The following is a 20,693-nucleotide window of genomic DNA, read 5'->3' on the forward strand; positions in this document are numbered from 1 at the left end:
TGATAATTAGTAAAAAAATATTTATATATTAAAAACATGTTTAAAAAAACAACAATTTACCACATGCCTGAAATAAAATTATACAAATTAATCAATATACATATTTATATTGTGATAGAGATATGTCCAAACATACCTAATCACCTAACAACCTAACCAAACAATTTAAATGTTTTTCACAGTAGATATGTCATAAAATATATATTTTCGAAAACTTTATGTGATATTTAAAGCCTTAAAGTTTTGTTTGCATTATCTAAACACACAGCTTTTCTCAAAATATCTATATTATAGTACTTAATAAAAATTGTTTTTTTCAAGACCTTCACTTTAAAAGGATTTGCATCAGTGTATATACTTGTCTAATGTCTAAGATTTCAGTTGCATATTCTTTATTAATTTATTTTTAATGCTAATACTTAGAGGCAACATTTTTTAACAAGTCGAAATCATCAATTTTTAATAAATTGTAGGTACGAAAGAACAATGTTTTTCAAAAATTAATTGTCATACAAATGTTTCTAATTATACTCATTTATGCATAGATTTTAGGTAATATTTCTTTTGTTGTAGTTTATACGAAAACCGTGACTTTCACAAACCCTGTATTATCATACGTTACAAATTATCACCACTCATATGTACGAATAATTTCATCGTATGGATAAAGTTATGCATCAACCATAACCGTTTAAAGTTTTCGTATACAAATGATGTTACAAAGTATGCCGAATTAGAATTTCATGCAAAAAGTGTCCAATTTGTCATATACGAAATACATTATTTTACCGTATACAATATACAAAACCTGTAGAATATAGACAATATTTTCACAAACCGCATACATTAATGCTGCAATAGTTTGACGCGTATATCAATTAAAATATATTGTATATATTTTACAGGTAGTCTATTTTGTATTCGGTACATAAATTTTGATATGAAATTCTAATAATTTTATTGTATTTTTTTAAAATTAATGTTTAGTAATATCTTTCGTATATGAACACTTGTATAGTTAATTTTTAACTTAAATCATACGATGAAATTATTGAAATTATTCGTACGTGTGAGTGGTAATAATCGCAACGTATGATAGTACAGGGTTTGTGAAAGTCACGGTTTTCGTATAAACTACAACAAAAGAAATATTACCTAAAATCTATGCATAAATGAGTATAATTAGAAACATTTGTATGACAATTAATTTTTGAAAAACATTGTTCTTTCGTACCTACAATTTATTAGAAATTGATGATTTCGACTTGTTAAAAAATGTTGCCTCTAAGTACTAGCATTAAAAATAAATTAATAAAGAATATGCAACTGAAATCTTAGACATTAGACAAGTATATACACTGATGCAAATCCTTTTAAAGTGAAGTTCTTGAAAAAAACAATTTTTATTAAGTACTATAATATAGGATACTTTGAAAATAGCCGTGTGTTTAGATAATGCAAACAAAACTTTAAAGCTTTAAATATCACATAAAGTTTTCGAAAATATATATTTTATGACATATCTACTGTGAAAAACATTTAAATTGTTTGGTTAGGTGTGTTTGGACATATCTCTATCACAATATAAATATGTATATTGATTAATTTATGATAATAATAAAAAAAAATGTTTTAACGATTAAATAGATAATATTATTAAAATATACATTGAATCATATATTATGATGTAAAATAATTAACATTTAATTAAGGGGCATATTACTAGAGCCACAACAAATCATTAGCAAGAAGAATTTTTTTGTCCTACTCCATAATGATTTACGTCGCCTTGCAATAACCGGGGTTATCGTTGGCTCCTTTCCAGCACCATCACTACCACCGACGTCGGTTATCAGTTTCAAGGAACTAACCGATTCAGACCGTTTTGACAAGCCACCTACAGATTCCGAGTCGACCTCACCAAACTGTATAGCAATGTTGGGCATCGATACTGCTCGAATGCCTCGAATGCGGGGTATCGAATCCTCGAGACCATCGCTCTCAGACGGCTGAACCAATAGCGTTGACGGGGCAAGTTCGATCTCGTATTTTTCTGAAGTAGCAGGCGTTATTATTTTCGTATTCATCAATGGAGTATCGTAACAAAATGTCGTACTCTCATAGACTATCGGGATTGGTCCTGCAACTGGCTCGTCTGCAGTCGAGACTGAATCCTCCACCGTCGTCCACGAGTCACTGGACAGTGTATCCATCGCGACATCCTCGGGGTGGTCCTGGGTGACAGAAGATTTATGCATCACTGGCATATTGGGCATCGAGTTACATCTTCTGCTTAGCGATAAATCCACGGGTCCATGACTTTTCACTATTTTTGGCTGATTTGTACGGAGATCTGAGAAGACCTGCGACATACGATCGGTCGTGGATAGCACGAGCGGATCGCCGGCTGAAGATCTCTCCATCTCCGGAACTGAGCTAAGTCTTCCGGACGTCTGCAAATCATCTATACTTTCCAAAATGTTCTGTTTAATTCCCCGAAGATCGTCGAAAACTTGTTGCATCACATCATTTTTGGACGATGCAATTTCCGAATTATCTGCTTTCACCATCTCCAATTCGCTGATAATTGACATGATCGTTATATATTAATCAAAATGTACGTTTATTTTTGATTAATAAAATTAAGTAACACTTAATGAAGCTCGATAGTTCTATAAGTACAAGAATATAAATAGACTTTATAACTTTTAATTACAAAAGAACGATGTATGTATAATATGACGTGACCGTTACAATACTATAATAAATTATGAATGACGAACATTTTGAATGTTTATATTTCAACACTTATTTTTACCATGGCAACAATATTTTTATTTATTATATAAATAAAATAAATAAATAAATACTAAAACTCTTTTTAATTTTAAAATGATTAGGCTCGTATCAGTATTTATATTTTCTAGAATATTTTGTCGTACTTTTTACATTTTTTTGTTTTTTAATTTGTCTTTATTTTTAATTGTTTTAATGTCTTTAGGGCGTTTTACAGTGCATATTTTAGTTATATTTAGTGCTTTAAAAGCTAAACCCTACTGATAACACATGTCTTAAATATTTAGAAAAGAATGTTAAACATTTTATTTAAAATTAATAGAAATTAAATATAAATTCATTATATAAACCTTGAATTATATTTTAAAGCCTTAAATGTTAAAATTAAAAATTTTAGTTATATTTTCAATCTTTTTTTTTATTTAATAAGATTGAAAAATTAAAATTGTCAACTTAGATTTTACCTTTTAACTAGTCTATGCTCACCTTTGGTTGTAAGTATATTATACCATTTATATCACGCTTGTAACGACTACGAGATGATGAATTATAAATCTCATTCGTTTATATTCTGCCTTTGCAATAATAAAGCTCGTCTATATTACAGATGCTCATAGTAGTGGCTATATAAGATAAAGGCTAGTAAAACGAATAGACGTATGTAGTATTGTATTCAGTGATATGACATTGAAAAAAATAATACACGACAGAAAAAAAATTGTGATGTCGTCCGCTAGTCTTTACTATCAACCGATAATTATATCTAAAAGACGACCATTAAGTGATTAAGAGAACGCTACACTCGCATGCACTGTCTCTGTCTGACAAATGTTCAACATCAAAGCAAAAATTATTTTGCTCGGGACAGAACCTTGAACCATACATGCTGTAGTGTTAGCTAAAAATCTAAATTGGTACACAATATAGTTCAGATAATTATCCGTGCAATATCGTATTTATTTATTTATTTATTTTTAATATCACTCCATCGAAAAGAGTTCTTATTGTTTCAAAATCCATTATTGTTATGTTTTTCAAACTTAAATAAATCATTTTTTAGTCCCCAAATTGAAAAAAATAAAAACTATATTTCACACTCAAAGTTCTCCTCTTTATGTGGTGAAAATTTCGTCTCTTAGTTACATCTGTAGCCTCTTCGGTTCGAACAAAACAGTTGTTGCTACGTTTTACATTTGTAAGAAGAATATATAACATATGCGGGTGTAGCTTAATCTTCTCAAACACGCGTTATTGAGGCCGGTGCAACTGCAGTTGGCGTCATATGTACAGCTTGTCGGGTCGCCTCTGTCGTGTCAACCGTGTCATACAATAATATTATAATATACCTATTAGTTTTTTCATCCAGGATGTACTATTTTTTTCTTTATTAACTCGTCACAACATAAAAATAATAACTGGCGCGATATTCTCAGTCTCGAAGATGTAAGACGCGCGCCGCATATAACGCGTATATATTATTATAATAGTAATAAAATAGTGTATATAATATATATATATATATATTATACATGCACTATGCAGTAAATAGTATTATATCAATAATATTTATATATGTACTATATCTAGGTGAAGGTCCGGGAACGTTTTGTAATGAGATTATTATATTAAACTTTTTATGTCTGTGATATGTGTCTGCGTGTGTAGATTCATCACTTGCGTCCATACCTATACTGACTATATACAAAGGCGCACATAGGGTGTGAATTTAGGGGGTGCTGAAATAATTTATAGTACACAGACCCGTGGGGAGCGAAGTCCCCCACTACACCACCCTGATACTATAATAATTGAATTGCAATAATTATAAATTTTATTAAAAATAAAAATAAATATTTTGTAATTATATTAAAAGTTATAATAACATGTAATCATTAATTATTAATGTTAGACAAAATTTAATTTTCTGTTTGATATTGCAAATGTTTGCATTATAATTTCCCCCTCTATTTTATTGGTAAGATCTCTCTCAATGCTAAGCGTAGATAGCTTGGTAAATCTTTCTATCTTTCTTGGCCCATATTGGTGCGTAACCAGTTTTTAAATCTACGCATAGCTGAGAAGGAACGTTCACACGTTGACGAAGAAATTGGAATTGTTATTCCCAATAGCTTACAGACATTTGGAAACGAACTTTTATAACATTGATTTTTCATGCCTTCATATATAAAGCTGGCTGGTAGACTATTCATTAAAACCATCATTTCTGCTGATTAACTAACTGTTGATATTTTCAAAATATCCTGATATACATAAACAGATTTATATAATAATATTTCAAAAGATACGACTATGTAATAAATATTTTAAATAGTTTATGCGGTGCTAATTTTAAACCTGGGAGTGCTAAGCACCCCCAAGCACCCCCAAGCACCCCCCTATGTGCGCCTATGACTATATACCTTCCTAAATAATATAATATGTTATAATGTACAGAGTGATTCACCAAGCACGATCACTCATATTTTTCCCTTTAATAATAAATTTATACAAATATTATAATTCATGACTTTCATAAGTACCTATATATAATATAATATACTTATAAGTATCATATTTTCAAATACATTGGTTTTTTTTATACAGAAATGCACTCATTTGACGTAAATTTTTTGTTTTTCCCTTCCGGTTTTAATGTCATCGGTAAAATGTTCGCATAGGGCATAGTCGCATATCTATTATAATTCTATTCCTTTTTGTAGATGGATATATAAATTAGGTACCCACGATTCGCTACGCAAAATATTCTCACCTAATTTTATAATTTAACCATATAATACGCATTCATTTGTCTTGATTTCTGGAATTTTTAAGTTAACTTTAAAGAGTATGATATTTTTTAATAGGTACCAACATTTCTTAAATTTTTCTTATGCCATTCAAAAAAAGACGGTCCGGCATCATGTGTAGGCGATACAAACTTTTGTATTTCATAAGCCGGACGAGTAATGACCGTGCTTATGTATATGTATAGTGAGTAAATCGCTCTGTATAATATTATATACCTACTCTGTACACGTGCACACCACATAATGATGGGCCAAAAAAAAAACAGCTCTTGTCGATTTTTTGCGAACTTCGCACGATTGTGTATTGCCACGCGTGTATGATGCAACATGCGTGGCCGTCATCGAAGTCTTCTATGCAATGTGTAGAATGTAGATGTATATGTCATGTACCTAAGTATACTTCAATACTTGTACTTGCTATTTGCGATTGATAGGCCACGTGCACTTATCGGTCGATCGTCACAAGTGTACGTACCTATATTATAATATTTGAATAATGTATAAAAATATATAATATATTATTGTTTGGATTCACCCAACGACCATTATTATATATCATGTCAGTCCCACACTATTGGATTTCACCGTGACGTATTTATATATTATATTATATATTATGCCTCAACACCCGAGTTTGACGTATTATTGGTACACCGTACATGCATACGTCTATTTTGTACGATATGTAATATTTAATTTATTAATTTATATATTCAATATTATTGTATATAGGATTAAACTATCTCTGCGTGGATATTATTGGTATTCCTGTATATTGTCGTCTCTTTATGAAATATGTTTTTGTAACTATATAATATACATTTTAAGCAAAATATTAAATTTTGTGGACACTTTTTTTTAGTAGATACATATTGGAATACTTTGGATAGTATATGTTTTATTTTAAAGATTAAATTTAAATGGAATCATTACTCTAGGTATATAAGCTATTACATAATTAATAATAATTAATAAGCTACTTAAGGTAACTAGTTCAAAGTAAAAAGTACACAATTTTATTATACGTTGAAATTTTTATAAAAATATTTTCCTTTGAGATTTAAATTTAAACATTTAAAATACTGAGATACTGTTTAAAAATTAAAGGTTACAGAGTATCGATTTACGTAATCACTAATCACTCTCATAAATGTGTACATAAAAATATTTTTGAGTAAAGGAGACGCGTATATCTGTATTCAGATTAGGTACATGTATACCATATTATAAAATATCTAAATATCTAGCTTAAATTAGATTATTTTTATATTATTAATAGTCATTTCATCTGATTGAATAAATTGTTTACAAAAAAGACGAATGCTATAGCCATTAAATTTTTTTTGAACTAACACGTGTATAAAGGTATGAAATTTGAGACTTGATGCTGGTTTTTTAATATTTTTCCTGATTTTGAAATTAGTTTTTGTCATAAATTGTCGATAGCAATATCCTTATAAATATCTAATGCGTGGTTATTATAGATAAATTATTTGTCTCAATTCACCAAAAATAAAGTCATTATTTCTATTTGGTAATTTTAAGAACATCATAACAAGTAGGTAATAAAAATAAGCGTAGGATTTTCGACAGGACATTTAGTTTTAGGTAATGAAATCCGGTATGTTAGTACACCTATGTAACTATACTCACTACAAACCAGTGTCATTAACGATTTCTACTGTCCTTTAAATAAATTGATTACTATATTTTTTTTCTTAAAAACAGAATTTGATCAGGATATAACGTACTTTGTGTTAACCTGTAACCTGTTGTAGGTACTTAATATAGCTATTATTATTTCTTATTGACCTTACCCTTTGGGCTTTGGCTATTTAGGTCCACCCTGGATTGATCTGATCGCATAGTGTATACATTTATGTAACATAATTTGACATACCACGTTGCCTTGATACTGCTTCTGTCAGATAATATTATTTTATATTAAACTACTATCTTGTGAAAATATACATAGGTATATTGTACATAATATAATTGTGTGGCCCAATGTTGCATTTATGGGTGCTGACAATTGGACAATTTTTGGTAGTTACAATAATACTTAATAATATTATTATAATATAATTTAATATCGCAATCACATACATAGCAAATAATAATTTAAATAGGATTTGTTATTTATTTATAACAAATTATGATGACCTTTAAATGATTGTAATTCCCAATACGGATTTTAATTTAATTCTGTTAATTTTTCGATTTTTCGTATAGATATTATTATATTAATTTATAATAGTATCTATACAATTTTTACACTTATTTATACAGTTATTATATAATATAATATGTATTGATACAATGGAAAGTTATTAATTTGTATAACACATTTTTTTTTTTATATATGAGATTGAACAATTTTGTTTTTCTTAAAAAAATAATTATATCTAGGTTTTTATCATGAATAGTTCCGAGTGTGGAGTCGAGGTTGAATGATATTTTATGTTCGGCGCGTTCTTGATTGTAGATTAGACAGTCGGCTATTATATGTTTTACTGTTAATGCAGTACCACAGGTTTGACAAATAGGGGGATCCTCTTTTGCCATATGGAAACCATGGGTGATTTATCTATACAATTATGTGGTTTATGTATTGCAGTTCAGATTATTGATATTAGTTTTATATCGAATATGGATTGAACTGTTTACACAAACTTTTTATCCAAAATATTATATATATTTTCATTATTTTCAAAATATGTGATGATTTATTTACATATATATGTTACGGGTGAAGTACAAAAACGGTTAGTGTACATATTACCCGGGTAATGTGAACCTCATCCATACAAACAGTGTAATGTATACATTATCCACCTTAAATATGTAGTATCCAATCAATTGATACATTATCTGGTGTGCTGTGGATAATGTATTCGTATAACTATAGTCGTAAACTTATAACTTCGGTACAACATGACCAACGCATCAAACACTTAAAATGGTACAGAATATACAAAGTCTTTCTAGTAGCAAAAACCAAATTATACTAATTCAGAAAAAAATTATTTATTATTATTCCTATTGACAATTTTACTATTTACTTAATTAAAATTTAAAAGCGAAATATAATTATTTATTAGAACAATAATTATTGAGTTTAGATGACATTTAGAATTACAAAGTATTTCCCCGGATTTGCGTTTACATTTATTTGTTAAGCATTTAGTTTTATATAAACACTTCTTAAAACCTTGACCACCGGAAAAAGATTGTTCATTAGCTATTTCAGACAAAGATTTTTTTGTGGCTAAAACTTCTAAAATATCTATTAATGGTTCAGAGCAAACAGTGAATTGATTCCTGGAATAAAGTTGATGAAGAGTGCCATTTTTATTATACCGAGTTCGTAATATTGATTATCACTTACAGAGTTATAGACACAGCCACAAAGAGTACATTCTGCGGATCACCCTTACTTCTGTCTACTTCTGGTAGTTTGACTCTAACTGTGTCGTCTAACAATCGTTATTTTATCGTATACATTTTATCTAAGTATACTATACCCGCTCAGTCGTAGATAATGTGTAAAATACCCGAGTAAAGTACGAAATAAACGTTTTATAAATAGTATTTTTACTTTATCCAATAGGTACAGGTAGTGCACACATTACCCGGATAATGTGAACACTAACCATATTCTGTACTAGTTGGTGTTTGGCACGATTCGGTATCGCAAAGGTCAGTTTTTTCCCCACTTGAATCAATATCGTCGATTGAATTGTAAGTTATAGGTACGTATAGATACCTTACTCTGATCTGTATTCTGTATTATTTATTTTAATTTATACGGTGGAAATATAACCACCGATTTAATGCCAGCGATGGCACGATGTCATAATGTACTTTTATAAAAACATTCTCTGGTTGCAAAATATCTTATTGTTTGGAATGTTATAATGCTCACATAATTGAATATTTTAAGTCGAAAATAATAAAATTGCTTTTCTCACAATTTATCAGCTCAGAATAATATATTTATACTAATAATATCTTCGGTAGTATCATAAAATGGTTATTTATTGATTCGTGTATGAATGGTATGTAATAAATTATTATACTAATAAATAATAATACAATTGAGATGGTAAAAAGTGTAGATGTGTTCGTGAATTTATTACGGTAATTTATATTTAACTTAATAATAGTTAGGTTAGCATAAATTAGAAGACTGGAACCAAATTATCAATATGCAATCGTTAAAGGTTGCAGGTATTACACAATGTTTGCCTGAATTTGCCCGATAAGTGACAGTGATCTGCCACTTAATTGTTTTTGTTGGAAAAATTACATTTACACAAATTGCATGTATTTGTCATCATATGTACTGTTTGCTGTTCTTTGGTCATTATATGATGGGTTTATTTGTTTTAAGTAAATCTTGAATTCTTCTTGCGATCTCCATCCCTTCATTCACGAATCTTTTGGCTACGTCTTGACGAGACTCATTACCACGGAAAATAATGGGTTCTTGTGGTAAATTGAACTTTTTCAGCAGTTCTGCGGGAACGTTTTCTGTAGCTTTTACGACAAACCCGTAGCTCATCGGTTCATGTATTTGAAAAGCTGTTGTTTTTTCACTTTTGCTTTCTTTACATTTGACAAGAAGTGCCTAAAAATCGGCATATATAACTATTGGGTGTCGTTGAGTTTTATTCCAGCCATCTAACTCTATCATTGTTCCGGGCGCAGGCATCTGAGGTAAGATAGGCTTATTGTGTGTTCCACATATCAGTTTGTGCTGATCTAGTGCTGCTTGTCCGCTTAGTGTATTTTTCTGGGGCTGATGGTCAAATGATGTAAAGCATCATTTGCAAAATATTACATGGCCGTCATGTGATGTTTTTTGTTCACGGACAAGTCCTGAGAAATTTGATATATATGTGTAGTGGTTTTTATCTCCGTTGGTAATTAGTAAGATATCAAAATGGTCTTTTTTTTCTTCATCCACAACTTTAAGTGGATAAATAATATGTTTCTTATTCTTTTCTTTTTTTAAGCTGTATACGTCAACAGATACTTTCTGGTTATTTTTTTCAAATATTTTTATTTCTGCAACGGGTGTTGGGAACGTTAAATCTGTAAAATTGTATTTTTCTTCGAGCGACTTATAATTTTTGGCTACTTGATTTTTGGTATTACCAAAAATGTATTTCGCTAGAATTGCCCACTTGAAGCATTGTTGGTCTGTGTTTTGTGGGTTGATTACGGCTTTTTTATTTTTAATGTCATTTGGTAACGGAATGTATGACGAACCCATACGTGTATATTTATATACGCCTAACAACAAGCCATAATCTATAGATTGTAAAGTAAATCCACTTCCTTTCGAAGTATATTCGTCTTCCTCGGCTAAATCTATATCAATCTTGGCTTCGATATCTGTATCCATGAAAATTTCCTTGGCCGAGGTTTTAAATGTTCTATTCTCTACAGAATTGTCGACATGTGGTCTATTGTATCATACAATTTGTATGTAGCATCCAATTTTAGATTATATATAATTGGGTGTTTAGTTGATAGTAATTTGAGTAGTTGTATTAAGTCTCTTTTTGATGTTTCTAAAAAACTGCTGTAGTTGGTCAAATTATCTGTATTTTTCATGTAATACCAATTGATTTTATTTGACAGCGATGTGCCTGTCTTAACAAAACCACGGGCATTGACGATGTCCATGCGTGTTTTTTTAGCATTTACTGCTTCGTTTGAATTTTCCACATGATGTCCACGCTTAAGACTATCGCGATTTGAATCAGCTGGAATTGAAATCAGATAAATATTTTACTATTAAAAAAAAATGTGTATAGGAAAAATAAATAAGATAAATTCGGATTTTATATAGCTTGAATATCGATGTCTACATGCGAATATTATAATTAGTTGAGTACGTTACATGAAATTATAATATGTCTTACACAACAACACAACTGATACCTATGAGAATATCGATTTATGAAATAATTTTATAGCAATGTTTAATATTTACTTAAATATTAATATCAGAGTAGCATATAATAGACTAGCTGAGTGGATATACAATGAAAATCTTACTCATCTCATACCCCTACAAAATAGTGTCATACATTTCACCAAGCTTATTTATATCAGATTTTTTGTTAATATTTTCATCTCTCGAGTTAAGATTTAAAACAATAACTTTAAAAATTAATTTAAGTATATCATAGTCTTTGACGACATCGAGGACACCGGCGATCATGATGATAGTAAAATTTCTTCACATTGTAAAACATTTAATATCTATGTGTAAAATAGATGTGTAGAGTGGTTTGGTATAAAATACATATATTTACATATTATAGTCATGTATGTGAAAAGTAAGAATTAGCTCTAATAATGTTATTATATTATTACTATCCATATCATAACGAATGAGGTATATATCACTATACATGTCTCCACGAGCTTTGATTTCACTCAAATACATGTATTTGTAATATATGAATACCTCTATCTAAGTGATATATATATGAATGTGTATGGTTGTATAAATATCTAGTGGTGTAAATATGTAATACATAGATAGGTGAACATATTATACTATATATATATATATTAGTGGGTGGAGTAATAAACGATAATTTAGTAAAAAATTATGATAGTTAGATAGGTGATATAAAACATATTTTTAATGCTATTTATGAAATATTATAGTCAATGAAATAGTAGTCTATTAAATGAGTAATGTTAAGTTAGAATATTAAATGATAGTATATGAATATAGATAACATAGTGAATATATTTGATTAATATAGGTTGATTATCAACCTGATAACGATATTCACTGTCTATCAATTAGATATCATGAGTTTTACTAAATTATTATTGTGAATACCTATCTGAGATGATAATCTAGATAATATGTATGAGTTTTTTAATCCATTCCATCATTAAGCTGCTATCTACCATCATAGTGGTAATAATGTTGTAATAGGTATTATAAAAAATGTTTGATTCGGTAATAGAAATATATATATATATATATATATATATATAATATATTTTGGTTATTAAAATATTGATATTATACATATCTATATATCTAATTATTAAAAATAGTGTTATATAAAAGATGGAATGATATTTATTTGTATACTGAAGTATATGATTGAAGACGTACTGACTGATTACTGATAATTTTAGGAGTATAGGATTATTGATTTCTAATATATATATATATATATATATATATAAGTAATGGTAACGTTTTAAACCATGAATTGGTAAAATATCACCTAGTCATTTACTATGTTAAAAGATTAATCCATATAATATTTTCAATTATTTTGAGATACATTTAAATTGTTAAAATAATAGCTTATAATTAGGTTTAGTATATAATGTTTCATGTATATTGTAACGATTTGTTAACAATGTAAGAACTTCACTTTTCTAATTTTATATTATATAATTTAAATAATATATATCAATGGGTAATATATACATTTGATAATTAGATATACTTATTTTATTATATATATATATTGATGTAGGTATAGAATGTATAGATATTATAGAGAGATATATTATATATATATATATATATATGGTTAGGAGGAGAGGGATAAGGTTAAACATATGTAAAAGGGGGGGTAAGGGTAAGTATGTATAGGATGTGTTAAGGTCGAACACGTTCAAGCACGTATGTGGTAGTAGGTGTGTGAATAGACTATGATGATTAGGGACTAGGTTAATCATTTATCATGTTTATATTGTTGTTATTCTAGATTTTCATTCTATAATAATATAATATACATATATCACATATGTATCTATGTGAAATGATAGCCAACCATATAGATAATAAAGATATGGATAGGATATAACGGTCTTATAAGTGGGAATTAAGGTGTATAATTGAGGGTAAATAAGTATACCTATATCGAGTATCTTATTAAAAACATCTAACAAATTGGAAAAACCGCGATATGCTATAATTGGATTTCAGACTGATAGGAAAAACATTATGAGTAAAGCAATGTCATGTTTTGACCACTGTAAAATAAAAAATTTGAAGGTTTATTTGAATTCTGAAGTATTCCCATACGAGGATTTCCAAAGTGATTTTACTAAGAACAGGATGGCTACATTATACCGTGCATATACAGAGCTCCAGAAATCCTACTACGATCGTGATAATGTCACTCCACTATTAACTCGATCAGATTTCAAAAAACTATCACCAATTACAGTTGTTGATATGAGCAGACAAAATGATAACGTGAAAACTTCGACTGTCGATCTAAGAATTGAGATGGAAACCGAAGAAGCGTTTCCCGCATCTACTTCAGCATGTTGTTTAATATTACATGATCAAATTATAACTTATAATCCATTTAACGGAGAAGTAAGAACATTGTAAATATCGATTGTAAAACTTAATATTATTTTAATAAATGAAAACATGTATAATATTACTTATATATCATATCTTTTTATTTCACATAAATTGTTAATTCATTACAACTATTGAAACGAGTTTTCTCTTTTTATCCCGTGTAATGGTTTTGGGAATGTAGCGTATGTTGATTGATGTTGGGGAGGTGTATATTGCATGTTGTAAAAATCAGGACCATCGAATGACTGAAGTAGATGGTGAATTGAATCATATGGTTGAAAAAAGTATATACTATATAAAACAATTGTATATTTTATTATTATTTCATAAATTACCTTTGCTTTGAAAACACCCCCCTCCTCATTTTGTGTATAATGATGTATTAGATTACTATATGATTATTATCATGCTAAGAATTATTTAATGATTATAGTATAACATAATATATAATATATAATTTTATTACACATATTTTTATTTCAAATAATAATATAATGTTTAGTATAATATTAAATATATGTCAACAAATTGTGATAAAAGAGATTTAATAGTTTTGTTTACTGTATAATAGGTAATTAATAATTATTAAAAATTAATTAAAAGTTGTACACTCTCAAATTCCATAATACGATTGTATTAATTTATTTATTTAGGTGAGGGTGGTATGGTGGTGTACATACATAATACCATAAACGTATGGTGAGGTTATGATGGGTGGGTAGGTGGTGGGGAGGCCGCGCATGTATGTGAAAGGAGTAGTTACTAGGGAGTAGGCTCCTGAACATACATTTTTATACTACTTTTATTCATACATTAATAACTATTATCCTAATCATAGGCGAAATTAAGAGGGAGGTGCTTGGAATCATATTTTAGCACAGGATAAGAAAATTTTAGATTAAACTATCAATTATCAGGGTTTGTATACGGCTGATACAATTTGAGACCAAACAGAAAATTTTTCCTAATTGTGCCTATAGCCCTAATTAACTGTATACTTATGATGTGATTTAGTATTCATCCTCATTAATACTTGACAATCGATGTTCACTTGGCATTTGTTCTTTATTGAAACTCTTTATAAATTAGAAAAAAAAAATGAATTTATAGAATGAAATAATAGTTAAATTTTTGAGTGAAAATGAATATAAGAACAATAATTACCTCATAAGCTAAACTATATAATGATTGAGCATTGATTTGCCCAGTTTGTTCTACCATTTTGTACAAAAATCCATCTTTATTTTTCAATAAATTATAGGGATGGTCAAATTCAACTACTGTACCAGCGTCAATTACAAGTATTTTATCAGAATCCATCACTGTGTTCAAACGATGTGCAATTGTTAATACCGTACACTTATAAATTTTTTTTAAATCATATTTTAAGATTTTAATTATTTACTGTAGATCAACGTTTGCAGTGGCTTCGTCTAACACAAGAATTTTGTTATTTTGTATAATTGCTCTAGCCAAACATATTAATTGTCTTTGACCAACACTGAAATTTGATCCACCTTCAGATATTTTCTGACTAGATTGGCTAACTCGTTTATTATCTCCTCTGTGTCAATATGTATGTTTTTGTGGACATCCAACATAGTTAATCCATTCAATCGATCCTGTTTAATAACAAATAATGATTATTATGAAAATGTAATGACAATCATTTTATGACAATGAATAAAAAGTTAATGATTTTTTGTCTTACTTCAGTCATGGTATTTCTTAAGTATGTTTTTATTCTTTTTAGGGATGAAAACATCCGCTCAGGTGTTGTAGTGAATACAGGCAATGTACATAACATTTTGATTATTATAAATATATTAGGAAATATATTAGCATACTTATTAACTTCAGTGTTGTAATTTTAACAATGTTACGTGGGTAGTAAAATACGTCGTCACATCAAACAACAGTAGTTTTGCGTCAGTGGTTATCAGTTTATCATGATAATTACGTATCGAAAAAATCACAGATGTCTACAAATATAAATTTGTAGGAAAAATACTTGGTTGATCTATGGTATTGCGTTTTGCGTATGATTTTATCATGTATCATTTATGATAATATGATAGGCGAATACATAATTTGAGAGCCAAGATTATATCCATAATTATAATATATTATATTTTATATGTCCATGCATTAAACTTAAAAAAAAAGGCTCTGGGGGGGGATCTATCCCCATCATCCCTCCCCCTCATAACAACGCCACTGCGATGACCGTCATCGGGCGTAACTAGAAATTCATCATAGAGGGGGGCAAGCTTATTTAATTGTTCCTCAATTTTAGATTTCATTAAACATTGATATATTTGTTAGGTAGCTATTTACGGGAGGGGACAATCCGTTCCCCTCATTGGCTATTGAAATGCTTCAACTGAATGAAATACCCACAAAGTTATGTATTGACGTATGTTTACAGACAGGACGTAGATTAGCGTGTTTACGCAAAAAAAAAAAGCAATACTAATATTTTGAATTGACGATAAACGTTGTTCGACATGCGATTTAGCTCATTTTATATTGACGTGTGACTTAACAAAAAACAATATAGGTATGTCTGACAAGTTACACCCGCATGTTCATCATATTACATCGTTAGATGAGACATAAATGTAAAATAATATATAATTACCGATTTTAAATAGTTAAACTTTAATTTTAATGACACTTAGTGTGAGATAAATACTGATAATAATTGACAATGATTCGGACATCTGGTGAAACTGAAGAGTAGGTAGGGGGCATGAGTGTTATATGATAAACTTTTGTTCTTTATGTAATTTTCGCAAAACCGGTACAGTAAAGTAATTCCCTTTTTTCATTTTTTATTAGATACGCATGTAATGACAGATAACATGTGATCATAATTATATGATAATTAGTAAAAAAATATTTGTATATTAAAAACATGTTTAAAAAAACAACAATTTACCACATGCCTGAAATAAAATTATACAAATTAATTAATATACATAATATTTATATTGTGATAGAGATATGTCCAAACATACCTAACCACCTAACAATCTAACCAAACAATTTAAATGTTTTTCACAGTAGATATGTCATAAAATATATATTTTCGGAAACCTTATGTGATATTTAAAGCCTTAAAGTTTTGTTTGCATTATCTAAACACACAGCTATTCTCAAAGTATCTATATTATAGTACTTAATAAAAATTGTTTTTTTCAAGACCTTCACTTTAAAAGGATTTGCATCAGTGTATATACTTGTCTAATGTCTAAGATTTCAGTTGCATATTCTTTATTAATTTATTTTTAATGCTAATACTTAGAGGCAATATTTTTTAACAAGTCGAAATCATCAATTTCTAATAAATTGTAGGTACGAAAGAACAATGTTTTTCAAAAATTAATTGTCATACAAATGTTTCTAATTATACTCATTTATGCATAGATTTTAGGTAATATTTCTTTTGTTGTAGTTTATACGAAAACCGTGACTTTCACAAACCCTGTATTATCATACGTTACAAATTATCACCACTCATATGTACGAATAATTTCATCGTATGGATAAAGTTATGCATCAACCATAACCGTTTAAAGTTTTCGTATACAAATGATGTTACAAAGTATGCCGAATTAGAATTTCATGCAAAAAATGTCCAATTCGTCATATACGAAATACATTATTTTACCGTATACAATATACAAAACCTGTAGAATATAGACAATATTTTCACAAACCGCATACATTAATGCTGCAATAGTTTGACGCGTATATCAATTAAAATATATTGTATATATTTTACAGGTAGTCTATTTTGTATTCGGTACATAAATTTTGATATGAAATTCTAATAATTTTATTGTATTTTTTTAAAATTAATGTTTAGTAATAACTTTCGTATATGAACACTTGTATAGTTAATTTTTAACTTAAATCATACGATGAAATTATTGAAATTATTCGTACGTGTGAGTGGTAATAATCGCAACGTATGATAGTACAGGGTTTGTGAAAGTCACGGTTTTCGTATAAACTACAACAAAAGAAATATTACCTAAAATCTATGCATAAATGGGTATAATTAGAAACATTTGTATGACAATTAGTTTTTGAAAAACATTGTTCTTTAGTACCTACAATTTATTAGAAATTGATGATTTTGACTTGTTAAAAAATGTTGCCTCTAAGTATTAGCATTAAACATAAATTAATAAAGAATATGCAACCGAAATCTTAGACATTAGACAAGTATACACTGATGCAAATCTTTTTCAAGTGAAGTTCTTGAAAAAAACAATTTTTATTAAGTACTATAATATAGATACTTTGAAAATAGCCGTGTGTTTAGATAATGCAAACAAAACTTTAAAGCTTTAAATATCACATAAAGTTTTCGAAAATATATATTTTATGACATATCTACTGTGAAAAACATTTAAATTGTTTGGTTAGGTGTGTTTGGACATATCTCTATCACAATATAAATATGTATATTGATTAATTTATGATAATAATAAAAAAAAATGTTTTAACGATTAAATAGATAATATTATTAAAATATACATTGAATCATATATTATGATGTAAAATAATTAACATTTAATTAAGGGGCATATTACTAGAGCCACAACAAATCATTAGCAAGAAGAATTTTTTTGTCCTACTCCATAATGATTTACGTCGCCTTGCAATAACCGGGGTTATCGTTGGCTCCTTTCCAGCACCATCACTACCACCGACGTCGGTTATCAGTTCCAAGGAACTAACCGATTCAGACCGTTTTGACAAGCCGCCTACAGATTCCGAGTCGACCTCACCAAACTGTATAGCAATGTTGGGCATCGATACTGCTCGAATGCCTCGAATGCGAGGTATCGAATCCTCGAGACCATCGATCTCAGACGGCTGAACCAATAGCGTAGACGGGGCAAGTTCGATCTCGTATTTTTCTGAAGTAACAGGCGTTATTATTTTCGTATTCATCAATGGAGTATCGTAACAAAATGTCGTACTCTCATAGACTATCGGGATTGGTCCTGCAACTGGCTCGTCTGCAGTCGAGACTGAATCCTCCACCGTTGTCCAAGAGTCACTGGACAGTGTATCCATCGCGACATCCTCGGGGTGGTCCTGGGTGACAGAAGATTTATGCATCACTGGCATATTGGGCATCGAGTTACATCTTCTGCTTAGCGATAAATCCACGGGTCCATGACTTTTCACTATTTTTGGCTGATTTGTACGGAGATCTGAGAAGACCTGCGACATACGATCGGTCGTGGATAGCACGAGCGGATCGCTGGCTGAAGATCTCTCCATCTCCGGAACTGAGCTAAGTCTTCCGGACGTCTGCAAATCATCTATACTTTCCAAAATGTTCTGTTTAATTCCCCGAAGATCGTCGAAAACTTGTTGCATCACATCATTTTTGGACGATGCAATTTCCGAATTATCTCCTTTCACCATCTCCAATTCGCTGATAATTGACATGATCGTTATATATTAATCAAAATGTACGTTTATTTTTGATTAATAAAATTAAGTAACACTTAATGAAGCTCGATAGTTCTATAAGTACAAGAATATAAATAGACTTTATAACTTTTAATTACAAAAGAACGAAGTATGTATAATATGACGTGACCGTTGCAATACTATAATAAATTATGAATGACGAACATTTTGAATGTTTATATTTCAACACTTATTTTTACCATGGCAACAATATTTTTATTTATTATATAAATAAAATAAATAAATAAATACTAAAACTCTTTTTAATTTTAAAATGATTAGGCTCGTATCAGTATTTATATTTTCTAGAATATTTTGTCGTACTTTTTACATTTTTTTGTTTTTTAATTTGTCTTTATTTTTAATTGTTTTAATGTCTTTAGGGCGTTTTACAGTGCATATTTTAGTTATATTTAGTGCTTTAAAAGCTAAACCCTACTGATAACACATGTCTTAAATATTTAGAAAAGAATGTTAAACATTTTATTTAAAATTAATAGAAATTAAATATAAATTCATTATATAAACCTTGAATTATATTTTAAAGCCTTAAATGTTAAAATTAAAAATTTTAGTTATATTTTCAATCTTTTTTTTTATTTAATAAGATTGAAAAATTAAAATTGTCAACTTAGATTTTACCTTTTAACTAGTCTATGCTCACCTTTGGTTGTAAGTATATTATACCATTTATATCACGCTTGTAACGACTACGAGATGATGAATTATAAATCTCATTCGTTTATATTCTGCCTTTGCAATAATAAAGCTCGTCTATATTACAGATGCTCATAGTAGTGGCTATATAAGATAAAGGCTAGTAAAACGAATAGACGTATGTAGTATTGTATTCAGCGATATGACATTGAAAAAAATAGTACACGACAGAAAAAAAATTAAATCTTGAATTTCTCGCTTGCTTATGTTTGGTTGTTGTTGGATTATAATATTTGAATCTGAAAATATTATTATTAATTTAATATATTTTATCTTATACATTTTTATATTGGGAAAAAATAATACTTGCGATGTTTTTCTTTGCTATGTCTGATGAGGTTATCTCTTCGCGTAAATATTTCTGAGCATATACTGCATACGATTTTAATGGATACATTATGTGACTTTGCATGTCTGTGTAGGTTTTTAATCAATGTAAATGTTTTATCACATATATTACACGAAAACATGATTGCGTTTAAAACACTAGTTGAACTCGC

The 20,693-nt window shown here is 29.0% G+C and overlaps 2 protein-coding genes across 2 annotated transcripts; both read right to left on the bottom strand.

Moving 5' to 3' along the window:
* Positions 1-14,051: 14,051 nt before the first annotated feature.
* On the bottom strand, positions 14,052-16,863 carry LOC149057755 (uncharacterized). The gene is made up of 4 exons (XM_089224732.1): positions 15,689-16,863; positions 15,383-15,599; positions 15,142-15,299; positions 14,052-15,053 (listed from the first exon to the last, which is right to left on the bottom strand). Coding segments are annotated over exons 2-4 (225 nt in total). The 5' UTR covers positions 15,384-15,599; positions 15,689-16,863; the 3' UTR covers positions 14,052-14,987.
* A 1,698-nt stretch (positions 16,864-18,561) lies between these two features.
* On the bottom strand, positions 18,562-19,595 carry LOC149057756 (uncharacterized). The gene is made up of 2 exons (XM_089223484.1): positions 18,975-19,595; positions 18,562-18,911 (listed from the first exon to the last, which is right to left on the bottom strand). Exons 1-2 carry the CDS (start codon positions 19,450-19,452, stop codon positions 18,562-18,564), a joined length of 828 nt encoding a protein of 275 aa, XP_089079610.1. The 5' UTR covers positions 19,453-19,595.
* Positions 19,596-20,693: the final 1,098 nt, after the last annotated feature.

The sequence above is a fragment of the Diuraphis noxia genome, unplaced genomic scaffold (assembly GCF_037042655.1).
Source record: "Diuraphis noxia isolate RWA-SAM2 unplaced genomic scaffold, SU_Dnox_SAM2 contig0003, whole genome shotgun sequence".
NCBI lineage: Eukaryota > Metazoa > Arthropoda > Insecta > Hemiptera > Aphididae > Diuraphis > Diuraphis noxia.